A 19,952-nucleotide genomic window follows, 5' to 3' on the forward strand; every position below is an offset into this window, starting at 1 on the left:
GTCTCACAAGTGCCCAACACAAGGCCTTCACCCTCTTGGTTACATTCTTGTTAATACAGCCCAGGATATTGTTGGTTGCTTTTGCTGCAGGAATATGTTGCTGAATCCTATTGAATTTGATGTTGCTAGAGGATCCCTAGGTCTTTTTGAGCATTATTTGTTTTTGACAAGTCAGTCACATTAATAACCTATGTGTGGTTTTTATCTTCTGGCCAATCATAGTGACTCCTTCAGACTGTGATTGATAATATTGTGCTTCCTCTACAGACATTTAAGTTCTGCAGCTTAGTCTGAGGATAAGTTTATTATTGTTTGTATTTTGAAATATCTAGAATAGCTTATCGATGTAAAAATCAAACTTAGTCTGAAAGGAATTAATCTTTAAATAATAAAGTTAAGATTTTAATGAGAAAAACAAAGCAAAAAGATAATACATTTCAAAGATTTTGGAGCTGTAATGGTCATGAAAATATATATGAGGAAGAGCTGTATTACCTCCCCTGCTCTCGCAAATTATTTTTCTAAGCTGCCTCAGGACAGCATCCATATATGGAAAAATTGCTTGGGGGATTTGAACTCACGTAACATGTTTTGTTCAAAATCTCTAAATACTGTAGAATTGGAAGGATTCTTCTATTCTGTCTCATGTCACAGAGGAAGCAATTTGAGGGAGATGTTTAGGAAAAAAAAAAATCCAAACCGAAATGTGGGGGTTTTTTTCATTAGGTATGCCGAAATGTTTTGGACTTTTTTTTCCAAAGATTACTACCTCAGGCCTTCACCTTTTTGTGAAGTTTCATGGCTTTAGTGCTCTAAGGGGTGTATTTAAACCATGATGACATGAATATTGTGTTCCAAAATTATTTAAGTGTGCTACTGCTTTGTGTAAATGACAACATAGCACAAAACAATGAAATGAGAATTTGAAATGCAGTAACACAATATCTGAGTTGTAAAGTTATGTTGACGAGTAACATAGCTGTTTCTTCTTCTTCTGGATATAATAATTCTTTCCCTGGAGGAAAGAAAAAGATGAAAAATGTGTCCTGATTTATTGTAAAGTAAATGTTGCTTACATTTATGGACAGCTATGTGCTTGGTTATGGGAATTAAACATGTGAAATTTAATTTCAATTTTTAATAAGAACATTCTGAGCAAACAAGTGGAATGTGAGTAGCAGTTTTACAGCTTTCACAAGCTTGGTGCTATTTCTGTCTGTTTAAAATAAAAGACAAACGTTGACAGCAGCTGTTGCCTCCTTCAGTGGAGATCACTTGGTGACATTATTGAAAAAGGATGTTTCATTTGTTTCACTTTGTTTAGAAAAGGAAGACCAGTGTCTCATGCCTGAAGCCTGGAATGTCGACCAGGGAGTTATAACCAAACTCAAGGAACAATACAAAAAGGAGCGCAAGGGGAAAAAGGGGGTGAAGAGTAAGTGGAAAACATTGCACCTTAAAATCATAAATCTCACATCTTTCACACCCTTAATTCTATCTCTCTTTCAATGTTTTCCTAAAATTACTTACTCTTTTACTTTGCTGCTCCTGACTGCTTTCCTGTTCACCAGTTCTCAGGGGTTGAAATTAATGACAGACGATCAAGTTACCTGACAAATAGTTGGATTAGATATGACTTCTTCCAACCGAGTGTTGGGTTAGTTAAAAATTCTTGCTTTGAGCATGTTTTGTACTTGTGTTATTCAGATACTTAAATTGTAAAAGGCATTGTTTTAATACTTCATACTTTAATACAGAAGACTTCAGAATCCTTTCTTAGCTGGAAACATGCCAGTTTCACAGGAAGAGTTAAAGTCTGGTATATAAATAAACAAAGAAAGAAACCAAACTGGAAACTCTCTTGAGTATCCTATTAGATGACAGTGGGAGAAAACAGGTTAATTTCTACCCCTGTTTATACTTGACATTCACAACATGAAAGTCATGCTGTCATCATAAGTTGTTATGCAGGGCTCGAAATAGGAAGCAACTATGGCCATCAGTTTATTTGTAAATCACAGGATTTATTTATTGACTTTCATACCTCTGGGACTAGCCTTCAAAAAAGTTGGGTATTTTTATTAAAAAAAACCCCACCTGTGAACAGTATCTGAAATACAGTTTCTAGCCCTGTATTTTTATTTTGTTACATTTCTTGAAATACAGATATGTTTTGTAAAATCAATGGGTTTTGATAGGTAAGCCATAAAATTTTTGAACTCAGATGGAGAGTTTTAAAATTAAACACTGTATCCATGGCTGTGTTTCAAATACCTAGCCATATTGAGAATTCATGTGTGAAAGATGTATATTAATAATATTGCATGTAGCCTGGTAAGAAATTTCAGGGATGTTTCTCCCTTTGTGGTAAGATGCTTATGAATACCAAGGAAATTCTCACTTCCAAAGAGAAATGCATAATGATGTCAATATGTCAGACCCTCACAATGAAGGTGACTTGTTTTATTACTTTTTGTATTGATACTCTCATTGGCTGCTGCTCAGCGGTTGCTTATGTGGCTGAAATTATGTTATGAAATACAAAAACTAAACACCTCTTTTTTCTGAATCAAAAACAAAAAAAAAAAGGTAAATAATTACCATGCTTTAAGTTTCTCAAGTGATATTTTTGTCATCTTTGGAATAATTTAATTTACTTGAAGTTAATTGCAAGTCTGACAAGAAGCTGAGCTGGCTAACTAAAGTGTTCATGCTTAACAAAATTGATTCTAAATTTCTTTATGGTTCAGATAGGCAGGGCATGCCAATATATGACTACAGTGAAAGTGGTTTTTGTAACTTGTCTGTTATTTTTAAAATATACAGACATGTTATGTAGTTCGGGGTAAATAGCTGTGGGGTTAATTTAGCAGAAATTATTTAATCCAAGTGTTGAGATTCTGTTCTTGAACAGATGTTGTCTTTTTATTTTTGATGATAAAACTTAATTGTTAATATAGATGTAGACGTTATTGGAATGTGTTTTATATCACTGTGATAAAAAAATCACAATTTAAAGGCAGCACGTGGACATCCAGTGCTCCCTCATGAAGAAAACTGCTGCTCAGTACTTTTGGATTTATTTGATTGGTTTGATTTTGGGACACAAAGTGGTTTACTGTAGCAGTGAAATTAAGCATCTTTCCATGGACAAACCATCATTGGAGAGGCATCAATGCAGAAAAATCAGGAAGAATCAGAGCCTGTTTTCAGTTATTCATAATATTGCACATAGTGAAGAAGAATGTGAGGGAGGCTGTCTGGAGAAAAAAAGAAGGGACTAAATAACATTAAATTTTACAAAGTTTGTTTCTGTGACTTTAATTTCATCATATATGGTGCTTAGCCACTGAACTGCTACTAAGTAAAATACTGTTTTTATAAAGCAGATATTATAGTAAAACAATCTTGCAAAATCCTTCATAGTGTTTTTCTGGATTGAGTAATATTTTGTTGACAGACAAGTTAAATACAATTTAGTTTATTATCAGTCCTTATCGTTAGGGTGGACAAAGTAGCATTTGCAACTGCATTAGTAAACTCATGATTTTGCAAGGCTGTAGTAAACATTCCTGTAAAGTAATAAGAGAATAGAATCATAGAATGGTTTTGTGAGAGAATACCTATATTAGAGTACACTACTGTGTTAAAGCTGCTTAAAAATAGCTGTATTATTTACTGGTCTAGGAAAAAACATAATGGACTATGGGTAAGACATTTTCCCATTCTTAATTAAACTTACAACAGGAAAAACTACCGAAGATATGTTTCAGCCTCAATCCTATATAAAACAGTCAAAACAGGGATGTGGGAAAATGATGGAACAAAGCACAGGTAAGTGTCAAGAAGGGCATGGGTCTTCACCATATGCAGCTTCAGGAAGTAGGCCAGTGAATCCAGTTGCATTTTTATTTTAATATAAGTATAACTTTTTGGATTATATAGTTCACAATACTACACTACTGCACAAATAAATTTAAATTATAATATTATTATAAGAATATGCTGCACAAAGTACCTGATGCACAAATTCTAAAATATTCATGGATGTCAGCTATTGTTTTAGCAAAGTAAATGTTCTAATAAAGTGTGACTCAGTTGGCGGCATTCTTCGGCATCCCGTACAAGTAGCACTATGAGTCCATTCATATGGGGAAAATTGTGCGTTCACAATTCTCAGCTGCTTCCGTCACTTTCTTCTCGAAATTCATTTCATGCTGGATGATTAGTTACTGCTGAAATAAGTGCTCATTAGTTTTTCTGTGGTAATGTCATAATGCGAGGTAGGATCCATTGTTGCATGTGCTGCTGTAGCATACCTGATATAAGGAGTGTCACCGTGAACGATGCCTAAACCCTTTAATTTTTTGTTTTTTTCTGGTTAGGGCCCAACAGGTCAAAGCTGCAAGATATGCTTGCAAACTTGAGAGATGTTGATGATCTCCCTTCATTACAACCATCTGTTGCACCTTCTTCTAGGCCCAGTAGTTCAAGGCTCATTGAACATGAGATAAACAGGACGGATGAAGGTAAATATTAAAAAAGTGCATACCCCTTTGTAGAGGGTGGATGTTTATAGTTACTTCTTAAGGATTATCCTCTATGACTTTCCAAGCACTTGACAAATTCTGATTCAGTATTGCAAGTTCCAGGTGTGATAAATGACATTCCCATTCCTCCATTATGGTCACTGTTAGTAAGGTCAAGACACCTACCTAAGTTCAAATCTTGGCTGAATATCTTTGAGCATCATGTAAAAAAATAATTTGGCACTTAGTGGCTTGGTAATATGACCATCCTAAAGTCAGTAATATGACCATCCTGTCGGTGCTCAAGCCTGACAGACAATTGTGGACCATAAACTCTGAGGACTTAAGAGCATAATTTTTTTTCCCTCCACTGACATAATTTTAAATGTATGTGTGTATGTATACGTACACAACATACACAAGCATGTCCTTTTTTCCCAAGTGCAAAGATAGAGGCTCTGCAGGTAAGCACAGATGCCTTACTATAGCTTTCAAATGCATTTGTAGTGAAGCATGATTGTATAGTGAAGTATATTGAACAACTTGCAGCTTGCCAGTGTATTAATTTCCATAATGTGTTCCAAAAATTAGGAAAAACTCTCATAGGGGCTAGTCCAAGTATGGAGAGCCACGCATGCATCTTTGTAATGAAGCATTACTATTCTGTCTGAAAAATGCTAAGTCATCTATTTGATTCAATATTTGAATTGCTGTAATATAGAGCATAATAACATATAGTATATGGGGCTATATTAATTTGTCAAATATGGCAGCCTTCCAGTACCTAAAGGGAGCCTGCAAGAGAGCTGGAGAGGGACTCCTTGCATGGGCATGTAGTCACAAGGGAGAATGGTTTCAGACTGAGAAGAGGGCAGGTGTAGATTGGATATTAGGAAGAAATTCCTTACTGTGAGGGTAGTGAGACACCGAACAGGTTGTCCAGAGAAGCTGTGGATGCCCTGTCCCTGGAAGTGTTCAGTGCCAAGCTGGATGGTGCTTTGAACAATCCCATCAAGTGGAAGGTGTCCCAGCCCATGGCATGGGGCTGGAACATGATGATCTGTAAGGTCCTTTCCAACCCAAACCATTCTATGATTCTGTGATATCATGTGCTCTATTAAAATGGTAAATATGTGTTTTGAAAAATGTGCAAAGCATGAGTTCCATCTAGCAGTCTTTCCATGAGAGTGAAAAAGTAGGTCAGCCAAGTTATAATTAAGATGCATAAAAAGCCTTGGTGTGTGGAATAGCTACCAAAGATCTCAGTAGTTCTGCTTCCTTCATGCTCAGTGATTTTCTTCATGAAAGAAGGGGGTAACTTAGCAACGCTTTGTGAAGTGGAAGAATTTTTTGTTGAATGTTCCCTTTCCAACTTTTCTCACATGTACTGAGAGCTGTATTAGCAGAGCTCTATTTTCATGTCCTTTCAGTAATGTGTTTTTTAATTCAGAGACTCAAATGGATTCTCACAAAAAAGGACAGCTGATTGTTACCAGTCTGGGTTTGGTATTATTATTAGCTGTGTATTTCTTTAAAAAGCTGAGACACCATATTTTGGGCACACATTTTTTTTTATGCTAGTAAGTTTTCAAATTTGATGTCCTGTACATATTGTGTGTTGAGTGAAATATTGCATTGTGAGTTCAAAAGACCGGAAAAGAGAACAGTAGTGTGGACTTTGGGGTGGAGAAGGCAGAAGATATTTGTGATGAAAAGGTCATAACTTTAGAGACCCAACCAAAGAGCAATGCTTGAAGGGCTTTTATTTGGACTGCTCCCACCAGCTGTTTTTATCTACATTTTTGTTGTTTCTTCAGCATCTATTTGCATATTTTGTAGCTGAGTTGGGGAAGGTGTTTTCTGTGTTACTTGTGCATTATATATGGATGGATGAATGGTAGCACACCTTTCCTGCCTGTGGCTGGCTCCGTTTACTGGCTCCGTTTACTGTCCGGAGTCGCACACTCCTCAAGTGTAGGTGTGTTCAGAATGTTTGTTGGTAAGTACAGTGATTATGTTCAGAATAGCTGTTTTTCTATGCATCTCTGTATCTTTTTGCCCTCAGCTACTTGAGAGATATGTAGCATTCTGAAAGTGGAAAATGTGTGTTTATTGTACACTGTGTATTGTACATAAACCTATGTTTCAGGATTTTTTTTGTTTGTTTTGTTTTCTTGCAGTGGAAGCTTTAACATTCCCTCCATCCTCAGGGAAATCTTTCATTATGGGAGCAGATGAAGCCCTTGAAAATGAGCTGGGTCTTGGAGAACTGGCAGGCCTTACTGTAGCAAATGAGGCAGATTCGCTGACTTACGATGTAAGTGGTTATAAATGGTAACTCGACGTCCTTCTGTCTTGTTGAAGGCAGGTGCAAGTTACTTGTGTGTAGACTCAGCTGAAAACATTCTCCAGTTAAAATTATGCTGCCAGAGCATGTCACAAAGTTTTCCTTGGCAAAGCAGTCCTTCCCATACATAGCAGCATTCAAGTTCTCTGCAAGCCCCTCTCCTTCTCATTTGCCTGCCATGTTATGCAAGTAGTTGAAAGTAAATTAGTGATAGTGGCACACCTGGGCACATGTAACCCCAGTGACTGAGCAAAATTAGGAGTGTCATGGCCAGCAGATTGAGAGACCTTTATGTCCCTTTTACATGGGCTCTATGCAGTTTTGGGCCACTCCACTTCAAAAGGGTTGTAGAGAAATTGAAGAGAGTCTCATAGCTTCTGACTGATGAGTAGATGTTAAGGGAGCTAGTCTTGCTCAGCTGTTAGGAGGCTGAGGAGTGCTTGAATAACAGCCTGCAGGTATTAGAAGGGTGTTTGTAAGGATGGCAGAGCCAAGCTTCTCTGTAGTGCCAGGTGTTAAGGCAGGAGAAAACAGCAAATTATGGCTTGGGAGGTTCAGATAAGACCCTGGGGGAGAAAGTTATGTAGTAGGTGATACTGAAATAGCTTACTCAGAGAACCAGTGGAATCCCTCTCCTGGGAGATATTTAAGACTTGGCTGGAGCAGAGCTGTGGTTTGCATTACCTGGTGTGGGCAGTAGTTTCATTTCAAACAGGAAACTGGACCAGGACTCTTAGGAAGGGTATTATGGACAGCACTTCTGTGGCTGTGTGTGTACCTTTATTTTTCTTGTACTGTTGAGGAAAAAATCATTCTTAAAATTGCTTCTTTTTGGTTGTATGCAATTTTTTTTATGTAGTTCTGATTTCTTGGGAAAAGAGACTTCAGGTATTAATTTAATCATCTGCTTTTGTGTGATCTGTCGGCTTCAGATAAATCTTGCTGTTGCGTTGCCCAGCTGTGTCAAGGTTGAGGGATTTCAGAGATAATTTTTAATTCTCTGATGGGGAAGAATCCTACCATCCAGTAAATCTGATTCTTAAATAATCATTATCTGGGATGTTACCATGACAAATTTAGTCTGAGACTTTGGCCATAAAATGCAGGTCCTTACTTGGAGGTTCTACCCTGTTTGTATCTGTAAAGCAATGAAATACATAGTTAATAAAAGCTTAGACACGTTTTGGGAGTGTCGCTGCAGAGATGTGCCCTACCACTATAGCAAGTTTCTGAACATGTGATATGCTATGAGTCATCAATACTGCAATGAATGCAGAGCATTTCTGCTAATATTCAGTATTTTAGTATTATCTCCTAATTTGGGCTCAGTTCTTAATGTTTTTAAGAGCTAATTGTCCCTAACTATGTCTTCAGAAAGGGGTACTGTAATGTACAAATAAATTTCTGTTACAGATACTCCTGAAAATCCAAGGCTGGATTTTAAATTCAGAGAACATGACAAAGCTAACCTATCTGTACAAGATGCTTTCTTGTTTGACTTCATTGTGCAAGTGTCCATATAAATGTTGTGTTTGTTCATGTCTCTGTATCCTGAACTAACAGCTTTCATTTATGGAGTAGCACTTCTTTATCCACTCCAATCTTTTCCTGCATGGTAGAGAATACTAACTTCTGTTTACTCATTTGTCCAGTGCCTGTATGAAGTCCTGTGATCAGGAATTCATAATCATAGTTACCTCGTCTCTTACCTTTTCTAGTGCTGACAATTAAAAAAAAAAAATTTACAAAACTGTTTGCTCTGGTTACTGTGCACTTTATTGAAGCAAAATGAAAGGCTGGTGTTCATATTTCAAGTTTTATTGTAAGTTTAGTTTACAGATAATGTTTTTATTTTGGACTATTTCGTACATCTGTCTGCCAAATGTGAATCAGGTATGATTAGTGAAAGCTTAGTATTTATTTTTAAGTGTCAGTTTTGAATCATATGGAGAATTAAGCTGAAAGATCACGTGAATCAGTCTTTAAATATATTTGCTTTCAAGAGTGGCAGACACTTTTCCCATTTTTGGCCCCTTTCATCTCACTGCCATTTTTGCTGGATTATTTTCCTCTAAAAAGTGGCAGCATTAGCCTACCTCATTTCATGGTTTCAGTTTTTTACACAGTTTTTTGCTTTGACTATAAATTGAAGAATGGTTTTCACTTGGTAATTAAGATTATTAATTTATTACTTAAGAGACAAATTTTTTCTTTTGTATATTGGTTTTTAGAGTAGCTAACAAGTTTGAATTTTCCAGATTGCTAGCCAATATACTTAAGTTTGCCTTTTCTTTTTCCTTCCTTTACACATTTTTGACATATGTTCACTTTGTTTCACTCTCTTTTTTCCTCTAGTCTTCTGGATAGATTAATCATCTTCATAAAATTATAATAGATTTTAGATAAGAGTAAATGAACTACAAAATCATTGTATTTAATGTTAAGTACTGATTTGGAGGTTTTGGACTTTGCCGTAGGCCCTTGTTTGATTTCTTACTACTTTGAACCAGAGAAGTACCTGTAATTGCATGTCATTGCTGTCTTTAGTTTTCAGTTTGTTTTCAGTTCATTTTCAATTTTGTATAGACACAAATATTATTATAAGTGGCAGATCAGGTGCTAATTTTGGGGTTGGCATCCCCCCAAAGTGCTTTTCAGGCCTCGGGTTACCTCACTGTTGTACTTTGGTGGGGAGAGACAGAAGGAGGTTGTGTGCTGTGTGAGTAAAAAGCCTCAGAGCTTGTGAGACTGGTGGGTAGAGTGATGTGGTGCAGCCAGGTGGGTGATGTGTCAGGGCTAGAATCTCTTTCCACCTCTGCTGCTGGTCTGCTGCCTGGGACTGCCTTCCATCTACTTTCCAGTTTATGAACTGCCCATCTTGGTCTCCCTTTGGAAGGACATTTTTGAATGAAAGACAAGCAAATGGAGAATTTTATCCTGCCAGGACTGGAATTTACTGTTAGCCCACCTGAGGTGTCTTTGTGGCTTTTGCAGATGTGGCACAGAACCTGTGCTGCTGGTATGGCAGCTGGAAGGCAGGCAGGTTCCCTCCACCACCTGATTGGCATTAGGTGCCTCTGTTGAGGCAACCAAATTTCTCTCCAGATATCTGTACATCTTGTACCCTTTTTGCTGAGACTTTCTTGGCCAGTCCTCAGAAAACCTGCCAGAGCTGCTAACTGTGCAGTCCTGTCCCATCCTTGTACCAGCTCGAGCATTTGTCTGTTCCTTCACTGAGCCAACTTGGCTCAGTAAACTGGCAAAGAAACTGACTTGTCTCCCTGAGCAAGGCAATATGTCATTACTAAGAAATATGATGAGACTAAGCCTGTTGGTTTTTGCGACTCCTTTCCCCTTGTTTAAAATCTGTAGAACCTTTTAATTTATGTAATTTTTTTTTTTGTTAAATCCAGATGTAACAAAGCTTAGGAAAAAGCACTTCTGTTCTTAAATCTCTTTTGCCTCCAGTCCCCAGGATAAAATGTTTCTTGAAGTGGCTCAAAACAGCTCTCTAATCCTTGCAGTTAAAGATACAAATATTTTGCATTATCTTTAGATTTCAACGTGATAAACATCAGTACAATTGTTTGTTTTCTTGGTTTTCCATAACCACCATCAGCAGCGGTTATGGAAAGGTAAATTTAACTCATGACATTGTTGACTGACAGTGAAAAAGTCTGTTCAGCATTTTGTGTCAATATTTGTTCAGAGGAGCAATACTGAAATAACTTATTTTATTAAAAGGCTTTCTTTTTGGATCTTCTAAAATGCTTTATTGCCAAATTATTGTGTCTGTATACACGATACCTTATTGCCTGCCAGTTAGATTCTTAGTGTGTAGCCAAGTCCTTTTTGCCTTTTTTTTTTTCCTATTCTGGCAAACTTTACTTGTCATGCATTATTACAGAGATGTGTTGCCTTAGCTGGGTAAGTTGGTTGTGTTCCTTTGCTTCTAGAGACTTTTCTGTTTCTCTCAGATCCCTTTTTATAGGTGTTATGTCAGTAGTACTTTGGATATTCAGGGACTGCACCTTGGTGAGTCAAGCCTAACTTTGTGTTTGTAAGAGCCATAGTTCAAATTTTAAATACTTAACTGAATTCATTGGAGTATCAGTGCTTTTGAAGTGTGTAATTTCACAGACATGAGAGTATTTCAGATTTGCATAGAATTTATCACTGTGGATGCCACATTGCTTGTATGGAATACATCTGCGTTGGTTCTCGTTTTGAAGTGTCTGGTTCGTGGTAAGAGGTCTGTTGTTTGAGAGCAGGTTATTGTGAAAAGTGGGTGAGGTAATTTGACATCTTCTGCAAATGCCAAACTAAATTTTTGATTTCTTCCTTTTGTTGTGCCTTCCAGCTTAATTACAAGTTTGGCATTTTTTTTTTATTAGATAGCCAACAATAAGGATGCATTGAGAAAGACTTGGAACCCCAAGTTTACGTTAAGAAGTCACTTTGATGGAATAAGAGGTCTCGCTTTTCATCCAGTTGAACCAGTCTTAATAACAGCTTCAGAGGACCATACATTAAAAATGTGGAATTTGCAAAAAACAGCCCCAGCAAAAAAGTAAGAATTTTTCTTTATTTTCTTCAAAAACAATTTTAATTTATGAAGGAAAACCAAAACCTAGATACTACTTCACTTAATGGCCCTTGCAGTTAATGGAAAGTGTTCCCTGAATTTAGGAGTAGGAAAACAAACTCTCAGAGAAGGTGGAGATGCCTAAAGAATGCCAGAAAATATCCATGTGTGTTTGTTAATGTGTTTTGTTTGTGAAGATGAAAACCATTCACTTTTATATATTTTCCTTGTAGATAGCATAACAAATTAATTTACCAGTGAAAATATTTGGATATGGCCTGTTAGTGTGCTTGCATGTGTATATAAATGTATAGGATGCATTTATATATATATATATATATGCATATGTATGTATTCACATACATGCATATACATGTATACAGCTTGAAACTCTGAGATGTTGCCAGGTTCCTTTGTTAACTGTCTCTTGCAAATTGCTGGGAATTTGCAGAAATCAGAGAAAATTCGTAGCAGGACTGGTGTTGTTAAGGGAGTACATCACACCTTTGGGGAGAACTGGGCATAACACAGTCCTCCCTTGGATTCATAAAGTCCAGAGCAGCAAATTTTGAGGCTCTTCCTTATTGATAGAAAAAACGATGAGTCCAAAACTCCTTTGCTCCAACAGGAACAATTAATGATGCATTCCATGTGATGCTGGTGTCTCTCCACTCCTGCTCCATTGATGTACCTAGCTCTTTGATTGATGGCTCTGTGAAGTACCTTGAAGGTCTTCAAACAAAAATCTAAACAACCAATCCTATCATGTTTTGAAAAACTGCAAATAGTTCTTAGGCCCATGAAAAATTATGTTGGGAAAGGAAGTTGTGGGAGAAACACTGTGAAAGATGTAGCAGGGATTTTAAGAATTTAGCGATTCTGGCAAATTTTTGTAAAGGATTGTATAAGATGGTATACATGTTAACATTTTTTCATACTTCATTTAGGAGTGCTTCTCTTGATGTAGAGCCAATATATACCTTCCGAGCACATAAGTAAGTATTTCCTGAGAAATACTGTCATATTTTGAGAAAGAGAAGATTTTTAAACAGAAACAGAATTGTTAAAAAAAGTAATTTCCACCTTATCAGCTGCTGATTTCATGTGATGCTTTTAGTTCCTATGTTGTTTAGAATATCTGCATGTATTTTCTTCCTTCTGCATAGATATTTATGTCTGATACACTGCAATTTTCAAATGAAAAACCTACAAATGATACAGTTCAAATTTCATTAGGTCTTCTGTTCATCATTGCAGCTTTTGCCTTTTTGACACATACTTGCATGTGTGGAATGAAACTGAAGAAGAATGAATGCAGTGAATTTAAATCTACTGAGATGATTTAATGAAAGAGCCTTAAATCTTTCGAAAAGAGAAAAAAATCTGCTTATGTGAAATATAAAATCCTAGAGTTTAAATTGTGATGTTTTTCACATTTCATGTGCATAATGATTAATTGTCCTGATTGCAGTTACCAGATATTGGTGGATGGTATTTTTGTGGGAAGTCTTGTAGCATATGATTTCATTATGCAGAATTTTTGTTGCAATCCATGCAGCAAGTGAATTGTATCTAACATGGAAATTCTTAAGATTGACACTGCATTGCATGTAATGAAAATGTTAACAGTCAGTGTTTCTTTGGGGCTTTCTTCCAGTGGCCCAGTGCTCTGTGTGGTGATGAGCAGTAATGGTGAGCAGTGCTACAGTGGGGGGACAGATGGCCTCATCCATGGCTGGAACACAACCAACCCAAACATTGACCCCTATGACTCTTACGGTACGTTGCTGTGGCACGCAGCAGTGAAATGATAAGTTTAGTGACTGTAATGTTATGTCACTAAAATAGTATAGTTTGTAGATAATGCTTCTGTGAGAGTTTAAAGCAGCAAATGGAATGTTATCCTCAATACTTAAGTAACCTTTTGTTTTAATGCTGATACTGCTTGATGGCAAGATAAAATGTCATTTTCTTAAAAAATGGCCTTGCTCTCATCACATTTTTTTTGAAACAGCTGGTCTGAAGTACAGGTTTTAGAAGTACGGGACTAAACCTGATCATTTGGAAAGTCCAGGAAATGGGTATTTTCTTTGACAAATTTCTGTGGAGTTGAGATAAAAAGGTTTTATAGTCTGAGACCAAAGCTGTTAATGTTGGCCAGAAACAGCTTAAAAGGTCCAGTTCAGTAAAATTTACTAGGTCTGAGTGGATTGTCAGCCTTGTGTCTGGATTTTATGATTTATTTTGCACTTGTGGTAGCTTCAGATGCAGTTAGCCTCAAAGGTAACTTCTGTATAAAAGGGACTGCTGTGGCATTAATAGCTGTTTGAAAGTGAATTTTAACAATTAAGTGTGTTTTGCCAAACCCTTCTGCGGAAGCATTGTTTTGTTCTTTCAGTTGTAAATTGGGTAATTTAATGTCACATATGCTGCTGAAATTCAAGGCTCTTAATGCCAAAATAATTAAGACTTCTATGTTGATATGACATGATTGATCTTGGGGTTTATTATCAATTATCTTCCAGAGGTTGGTTCCGGAGCCTAAACACAGGCTAAGATACAGCTATTAACTTAATTCAGATTTTGTTTTGAAATGTGTTTTGTTGTGTTTTGTTCACAGATCCTTCTGTTCTAAGAGGTGCTTTTGTAGGCCATACTGATGCAGTGTGGGGTCTGGTTTACAGTGGAGCTCACCAGCGTTTGCTGTCCTGTTCAGCAGACGGCACTATACGTTTGTGGAAAGCTACAGAAATTGCTCCAGCTCTCAATATCTTTAATGATAATCAAGGTACAGAAAATTGCCCTGCCCTGAAGTTCATTAGCATCACTGTTCAGACTGACATAATTTTGGCTACTGAATAGAAATACTTCCTGTGCTTCTTTCTGAGTTCTGTATCTTTATGAATGTTTTTGGGAAAAGTCAATTTTGCAACCCTTCTCTGACATTACCTGAATATATACCTACATTCAGGGGGACAGTTAAATACATCTGAAAGCCAGCTGCTGCAGATGATCTGCTGATGTTACTAGCACTGTGGAGGATGATGTATTAACTCCATAATTTACGTTCAAACTTGAGTTTCCACCAGGCCCTTGCTTTTGGTTTGTCCAGAATAAAAAGCCCTCTCTTCCTCAGTGGAAGTTTGGAGTAACCAGTGTTTCATCTCAGGCCAATGTCATTGTACCTTCCAGATTTGTTCCTTGTGCCTCTAACACAGAGATTCCAATTGAATTTCTGAGTTTGCAGATCAACTAAATAACAATAACCTAGTGATCTAAACACTACTAGTTGAAAAAAAATACTCCTTTAGAGTTAGTTACTGAAATGTCATGCACAAGTGAAAATCTCACTGGTTGGAATCTAATTTCTGGAAGTTGCTGTCGGCCTGAGTCAGAGTGCTCCAGAACAGGCCCACTAGTGTGGTCAAGCTCTCTTAGAGCTGATAGTCATTAAAGACAGCCCATGAGCTGAGACAGTTCCTTGTCTCTTCAGAAAAAGTTTGAGGCAAAATAAACCTTGTCACAGCTGAACAGACATGTCAAATTATAGTGTAAAGCTGGTCAGATAAGCCATTGCTTGTTAGTTAAAACTGACTGAGCAAAATAAAAACATTCCATGTATTTTAGTTTTAGCAAAACTATGTTTCTAAAGGTAAGCAGGCTTTTTATTGCCAGCTTGCCTATCTGCCTGCTTTGAAAATTTCCTGGTAGAGTTTTGGAGTTTGTTACTGTGAGTTGTTTTGTTTTTAATAATTAAACTAAGGGGGAAGGAGGAGTAGTCTTCTCTCACAGAGGCTATATAATAGCCCTAATATCAGGGCTTTTTTTGTATTCTAAACTGGAATGAAGCCCAGTTGTGAAATCCAAAGACTGAAAACTCAGTTTTCCTATGGCTTATTGATAACCTTGAACAAACCCCCTAAAATATCTGTCATTCATTATTGAAGTCGTTCAGATTAGCTGTTGTAGGTTACCAGGAAGCTGCAGATAAGCATGCATGGCAGTGGTAGAAAAGGTCACTTGAGAAGCAATTTGTTTTCTTCTCACACCAATCCTTTTTTGGCTTTTTTTTTTTTTTTTTTGAGTACTTGTAGGCAACTACTGCCATTCCTGAGAAATATTTCTGAGGTCCTGTGTCTCAGAAAGATATTTCTCCCATGAATCTTTAGAGAGTTTACAGGGATGTGATGGTATTCCTGTGTTATCTGGATCTGTGATCCAACCTTAGGTTGCCTAAAATTCAGTTTCTCACTCTCTATCTTTTCCTCCTCCTCCTGACATCTGTTGCAACCGGTGTTGTTCTTTCACATAGCAGGTGGTGAACAGGACATTTGAAGAGAAAAATCCTAAGGAATATATCCTATGCCCAAGCTTTGCTGATTTGACCTTCTGTCCTGTAGTGTGCAGATAGCTGCAGTATAAGGAGATCAAATATGTACCCCAATAGGCAGGAGCTTTGTAATACAAGTTTACAATGTATTTATATAACTGTACATGATGACAGTTCCAGTATGTAAAATCTGCACCTGGAGAACTTTGGTGTTTCATTAAGCTCTGATTTTGTCTAAGTTAGTTATAACAACAGTAATTATTTGTCATGTCACTTGTTGTACACTTCAGTTTCATGTCCTTTTATTGAAAGCAGTGGAGTTTGGTGGAGTTTTTTTTGAGAGTTGCTGTTACAGTTAAAGGAAGGAAAAGGGGCCAGGGAGTCCTTGCTTTCTTAATTTTAAAGTAGATTTCTGCACAACTGCAGTTCCAGATACAGCATCTTAGTAAAAAAAGTTGTTGATACACATGTCCAAAACAATAGGATTAAAGTAGGTATCATACAGGGAAAGCTATTTAGGTTGGCATAATTTATATTTTATATAATATAAATATATAATATATCGTAATTGTGTTCCTTTTGGTGCTGAAGAGCTTACTTTTTTTGTAACAATTTTTTTGTTTAATTATTTAAAAATTTTCTTTACACCAACAATATCTTCTCTACATTGTTTTCTAGAAATGGGAATCCCTTCATCAGTAGACCTTGTGAGCAGTGACCCAAGCCTCATGGTAGCATCATTTAACAGTGGGCACACTAGCATTTTTAACATGGAGACACGGCAGCGAATTCTTACCCTGGAGTCCAGTGTGGATACTAGTATGTATCAAAAGCCCCAAACCAACCAAAGGAAAAAAAATTGCTTATTTAAATGGATACTGTTGATAATCTTTTCAATGTTTCCAAAGAAGCAGGCAGTGTCATGAGAAATTATAAAATTGATTATGTTAGAAGCTGTTTTCTGAGTTATAACAGTAAATTGTTACTACTACAACGGATCTCACAGGTATTGCAGTAGCAGAAGAATGTGCATACTTCTGAAATAAGACAGAAACAAGCTCACACTCTGAATTCCTCTTCAAGGAATAGTAGCATGAAAAAAAGTCCAAGTTTCTTTAATACAGCTTTGTGATATTTGCAGATTTAATATATATATTTTCTCTTCAGTCCAAAATTGCAAAAAAGAGGCAATATCAGGAAAATTTAACATTAACTTTATTAAAAAATTGGGAGTGCGTGTCAGTTCTTTTTTATTTTTCCTCAGAGGTATCCATCTTCTAAGCTTTATTGCACTCTTCACTCATTTGGACTTGGGCTTTAGTTGAAATTTTCACTGAAGGAGGAAAGAAAAGCTCCAGTGAAAGAGTATTAATTCACAGGGTCTCCTTGTGATCCATATAATGCCTGGGATCATGGCAGTGACCAATACTAGAAGTTCTAGAGGACACTGTGAAGAGCCTGCTATCAGTACATTATTTTATCCTGACTTTACAAAAGAGACCAGAATGAGCTGAAGCATAAGGTTTTCATATCCAGGCCACAATGGTAAAACTTACAGTCTTTTAAAATTTTGATATTTCTTCCCTTACTCTTAGGGATTTATGTCACTGAATTCTACTATTTAATTATATTTTTTTTAAAAGGACTAAGCCATTCTTGTTGGCTTTGCTTGTGTGTTTTAAAATATTTAAATGACTGTAATTTTATAAGAGCAAATGGAAAGTGCCATATCTCTTCTTTAGATTATTCCTTACTGTGCTGGATTTCTTCTTTTAACTCACATCTTTGTTCCTGTATAAAAAAAACCAGTTCTAAATTAGTTAAAGCAATTCAGTGGAAACCACCTTTCTTCTTCCCTCCCCTTCTCCCTTCTATTTTTTTCACCTACTCCTTGCTGTAATTCCGTAATGTTCCTTTAGGAAAACAAGACCCTAGTATGGCAAGCAGCACTCCCTGTTTAGTGTCTTTAGTTATGTAACAGTACTATAAAGTTTACATGTGTTTTAAAGAAATAAATTATTATTTCTACAAGAACTAGACAAGAGGAAAATGTCACCTGAAATGCCCTACTACACTATTTAGGGACTCTTCTGCTCAGTATAAGGCTCCTCTTGGCATTTTCAAACTGTGAGGATGGCTGGCTGTGATGAAGGTTCATGTGCTTTTAGTAATTTTAGGGGTGTTTATTTATATGAATGTGGAGGTTTTTTCCCTTAATTTTTACTTTCATAATTTCTAAGTGTCCTGTGGATGCTGACGTTGCTTTATGGTTCAGATTTTTATAGAAAGGTGTAAAATGAATCTTTACCGTTTTAATAGGAAGTGAACCTTTGGTAGTATTCTATTTTGTCTATTTTAGTAAGAATTTAGATTAAATTATGTGAATGCTCTTTGGAAGCAATTTAGCTAAATACAGTCAACATGAAAGACAATATCTGTATTTTTATGTTCTGTGTAATGACTGTGGGTTTTTTCATAATCTGTGCCTCTTAAGACACCTCTTGCGTTAACCTGTGCATCATAGCAATGCCTGGATTTCTAACCAGAAAATTTCTATACTTTTTTTCTCTGTGTGTGTATATATATCTATATATATGCATGCTATTTCAGAATTACTGGAGGCAAGAAAATTGGATCTTCTATAAATAGTCTAACATCCTTTTTTTAAATAATAATTTATTTATATATATATGTGTATATATATATATCTCAGATAATAAGAGGTAGATTTTGTTTGCTTCAAACATACTGCCTGCAGTGTTTATTTACCTGTCCTGTGTGTTACAAAGAAAGTTTGACTTGGTGAAAGGAGGACTGTGTCTGAATGAAGTATTTTTACTCGGTTTTTGGTTTCACATTTTTGCCTGATACACCTATCTAAAATGATGTCCAAAAGCTGGACCTTATTTGGCATACATATGTTTTATGTAAGTCTCTGTCTTGTGTAGTTTGGAAAGTATTTTAGAGGAAAGTGCATAACATAAGGTGCTAGCTGAAAGTTGCCAGGATATGTATATAAGAAGTATTTTGCAAATTAGATTGATTGCATATTTATTTCTTAGTAGCAGTCTTTCAAAGAACTTAGCAACTTACACTGATGTGTGTGGGTTTTTTCTTAGCAGTCAGTTCTTCCTGTCAGATAAACAGAGTCATCAGCCATCCAACTCTTCCAATTAGTATCACTGCTCATGAAGACAGACACATCAAATTCTATGACAACAACACAGGTACGTGTCTTTCTAGCAGGTCTTAGCCATAGCCATTGTGTAATATAAGTCATATTCCCAGTTTCGTTTTGATCAATATTATTCACACAAATGCTGAGGGATGTCAAGAATTGGATAGCCTCTGAAGCAGAAATCTCTCATCACACAGTATAAAGATTGCCAGCTCACTTAAAGCTTTGTTGGCAAAGTGATAAGGAAGTTGGCTCTCTCTGTCCATTCTTTTAGAACGCCCTATATATGGGGCTTATAAATATTTAACATAAAAGGTGTCTTTTTTAAAATCTTCATGCTCTTATGTTTATGTTTCTTCTGTTGATTGTCTGTATTATTTTGCTCTTGAGAGCAGGAACCTCTGGCACTCCTTTAGTGCTTCCTGGATGTCTGCCACATTTGACCTATAAGTTCTTATTTTTAACATGAAATCGTTGCTGTAATTATAATAAGCTGTGATAAAACATTAATTCTCTGTGAGACAACAAGCAATATCCCCTATTCCCATGTAGTTTGTATTCATTGCTTCCAGTATGCCCAGCCTCTGCCTTCCTACCCATCCAGGATCTTACCTGAGAACTCCATTAATACACTTAAGGGGCAGATATTTAAAATGCACGGTGATTGCAGTGTCAGCGTGGCTTAAAGCAAAGGTCTCGTAAACGTTGGTGATACTGTTACTGTGGTTCTTGGGAACTGTAAACATTAAGATACTGACTTCTTGTATAATTTTTATGATTCAGTCATGGGACAATATCTCTTGTGTTTATATCAGCTGTGGTAGGGTCATAAGCAGTGAATACAGATAACAAAGTTAACTGCAGAAAATAACCTAAATAAATCTTTTCTTTCAAAGGAAAACTGATCCACTCCATGGTAGCACACTTAGATGCAGTTACAAGTTTAGCTGTTGATCCTAATGGCTTGTATTTGATGTCTGGCA

The 19,952-nt window shown here is 36.5% G+C and overlaps 1 protein-coding gene across 5 annotated transcripts in view; it reads left to right on the forward strand.

The window, feature by feature from the left end:
- Nucleotides 1–19,952, forward strand: part of STRN (striatin) — a 69,170-nt gene that overhangs the window by 41,261 nt on the left and 7,957 nt on the right. The window contains exons 8-18 of one of the 5 annotated variants that reach the window (XM_041404223.1): nucleotides 1,325–1,435; nucleotides 3,748–3,834; nucleotides 4,386–4,529; nucleotides 6,710–6,846; nucleotides 11,271–11,446; nucleotides 12,409–12,456; nucleotides 13,119–13,240; nucleotides 14,082–14,249; nucleotides 16,470–16,610; nucleotides 18,911–19,018; nucleotides 19,866–19,952. In XM_041404223.1, coding sequence (XP_041260157.1) covers nucleotides 1,325–1,435; nucleotides 3,748–3,834; nucleotides 4,386–4,529; nucleotides 6,710–6,846; nucleotides 11,271–11,446; nucleotides 12,409–12,456; nucleotides 13,119–13,240; nucleotides 14,082–14,249; nucleotides 16,470–16,610; nucleotides 18,911–19,018; nucleotides 19,866–19,952 — 1,329 coding nt within the window. The remainder of the gene's footprint in view (nucleotides 1–1,324; nucleotides 1,436–3,747; nucleotides 3,835–4,385; nucleotides 4,530–6,709; nucleotides 6,847–11,270; nucleotides 11,447–12,408; nucleotides 12,457–13,118; nucleotides 13,241–14,081; nucleotides 14,250–16,469; nucleotides 16,611–18,910; nucleotides 19,019–19,865) is intronic. The other 4 variants (XM_041404224.1, XM_041404225.1, XM_041404226.1 and 1 more) reach the window with 4 other exon arrangements.

Source organism: Onychostruthus taczanowskii, unplaced genomic scaffold (assembly GCF_017590055.1).
Source record: "Onychostruthus taczanowskii isolate IOZ18803 unplaced genomic scaffold, ASM1759005v1 scaffold21, whole genome shotgun sequence".
Lineage (NCBI taxonomy): Eukaryota > Metazoa > Chordata > Aves > Passeriformes > Passeridae > Onychostruthus > Onychostruthus taczanowskii.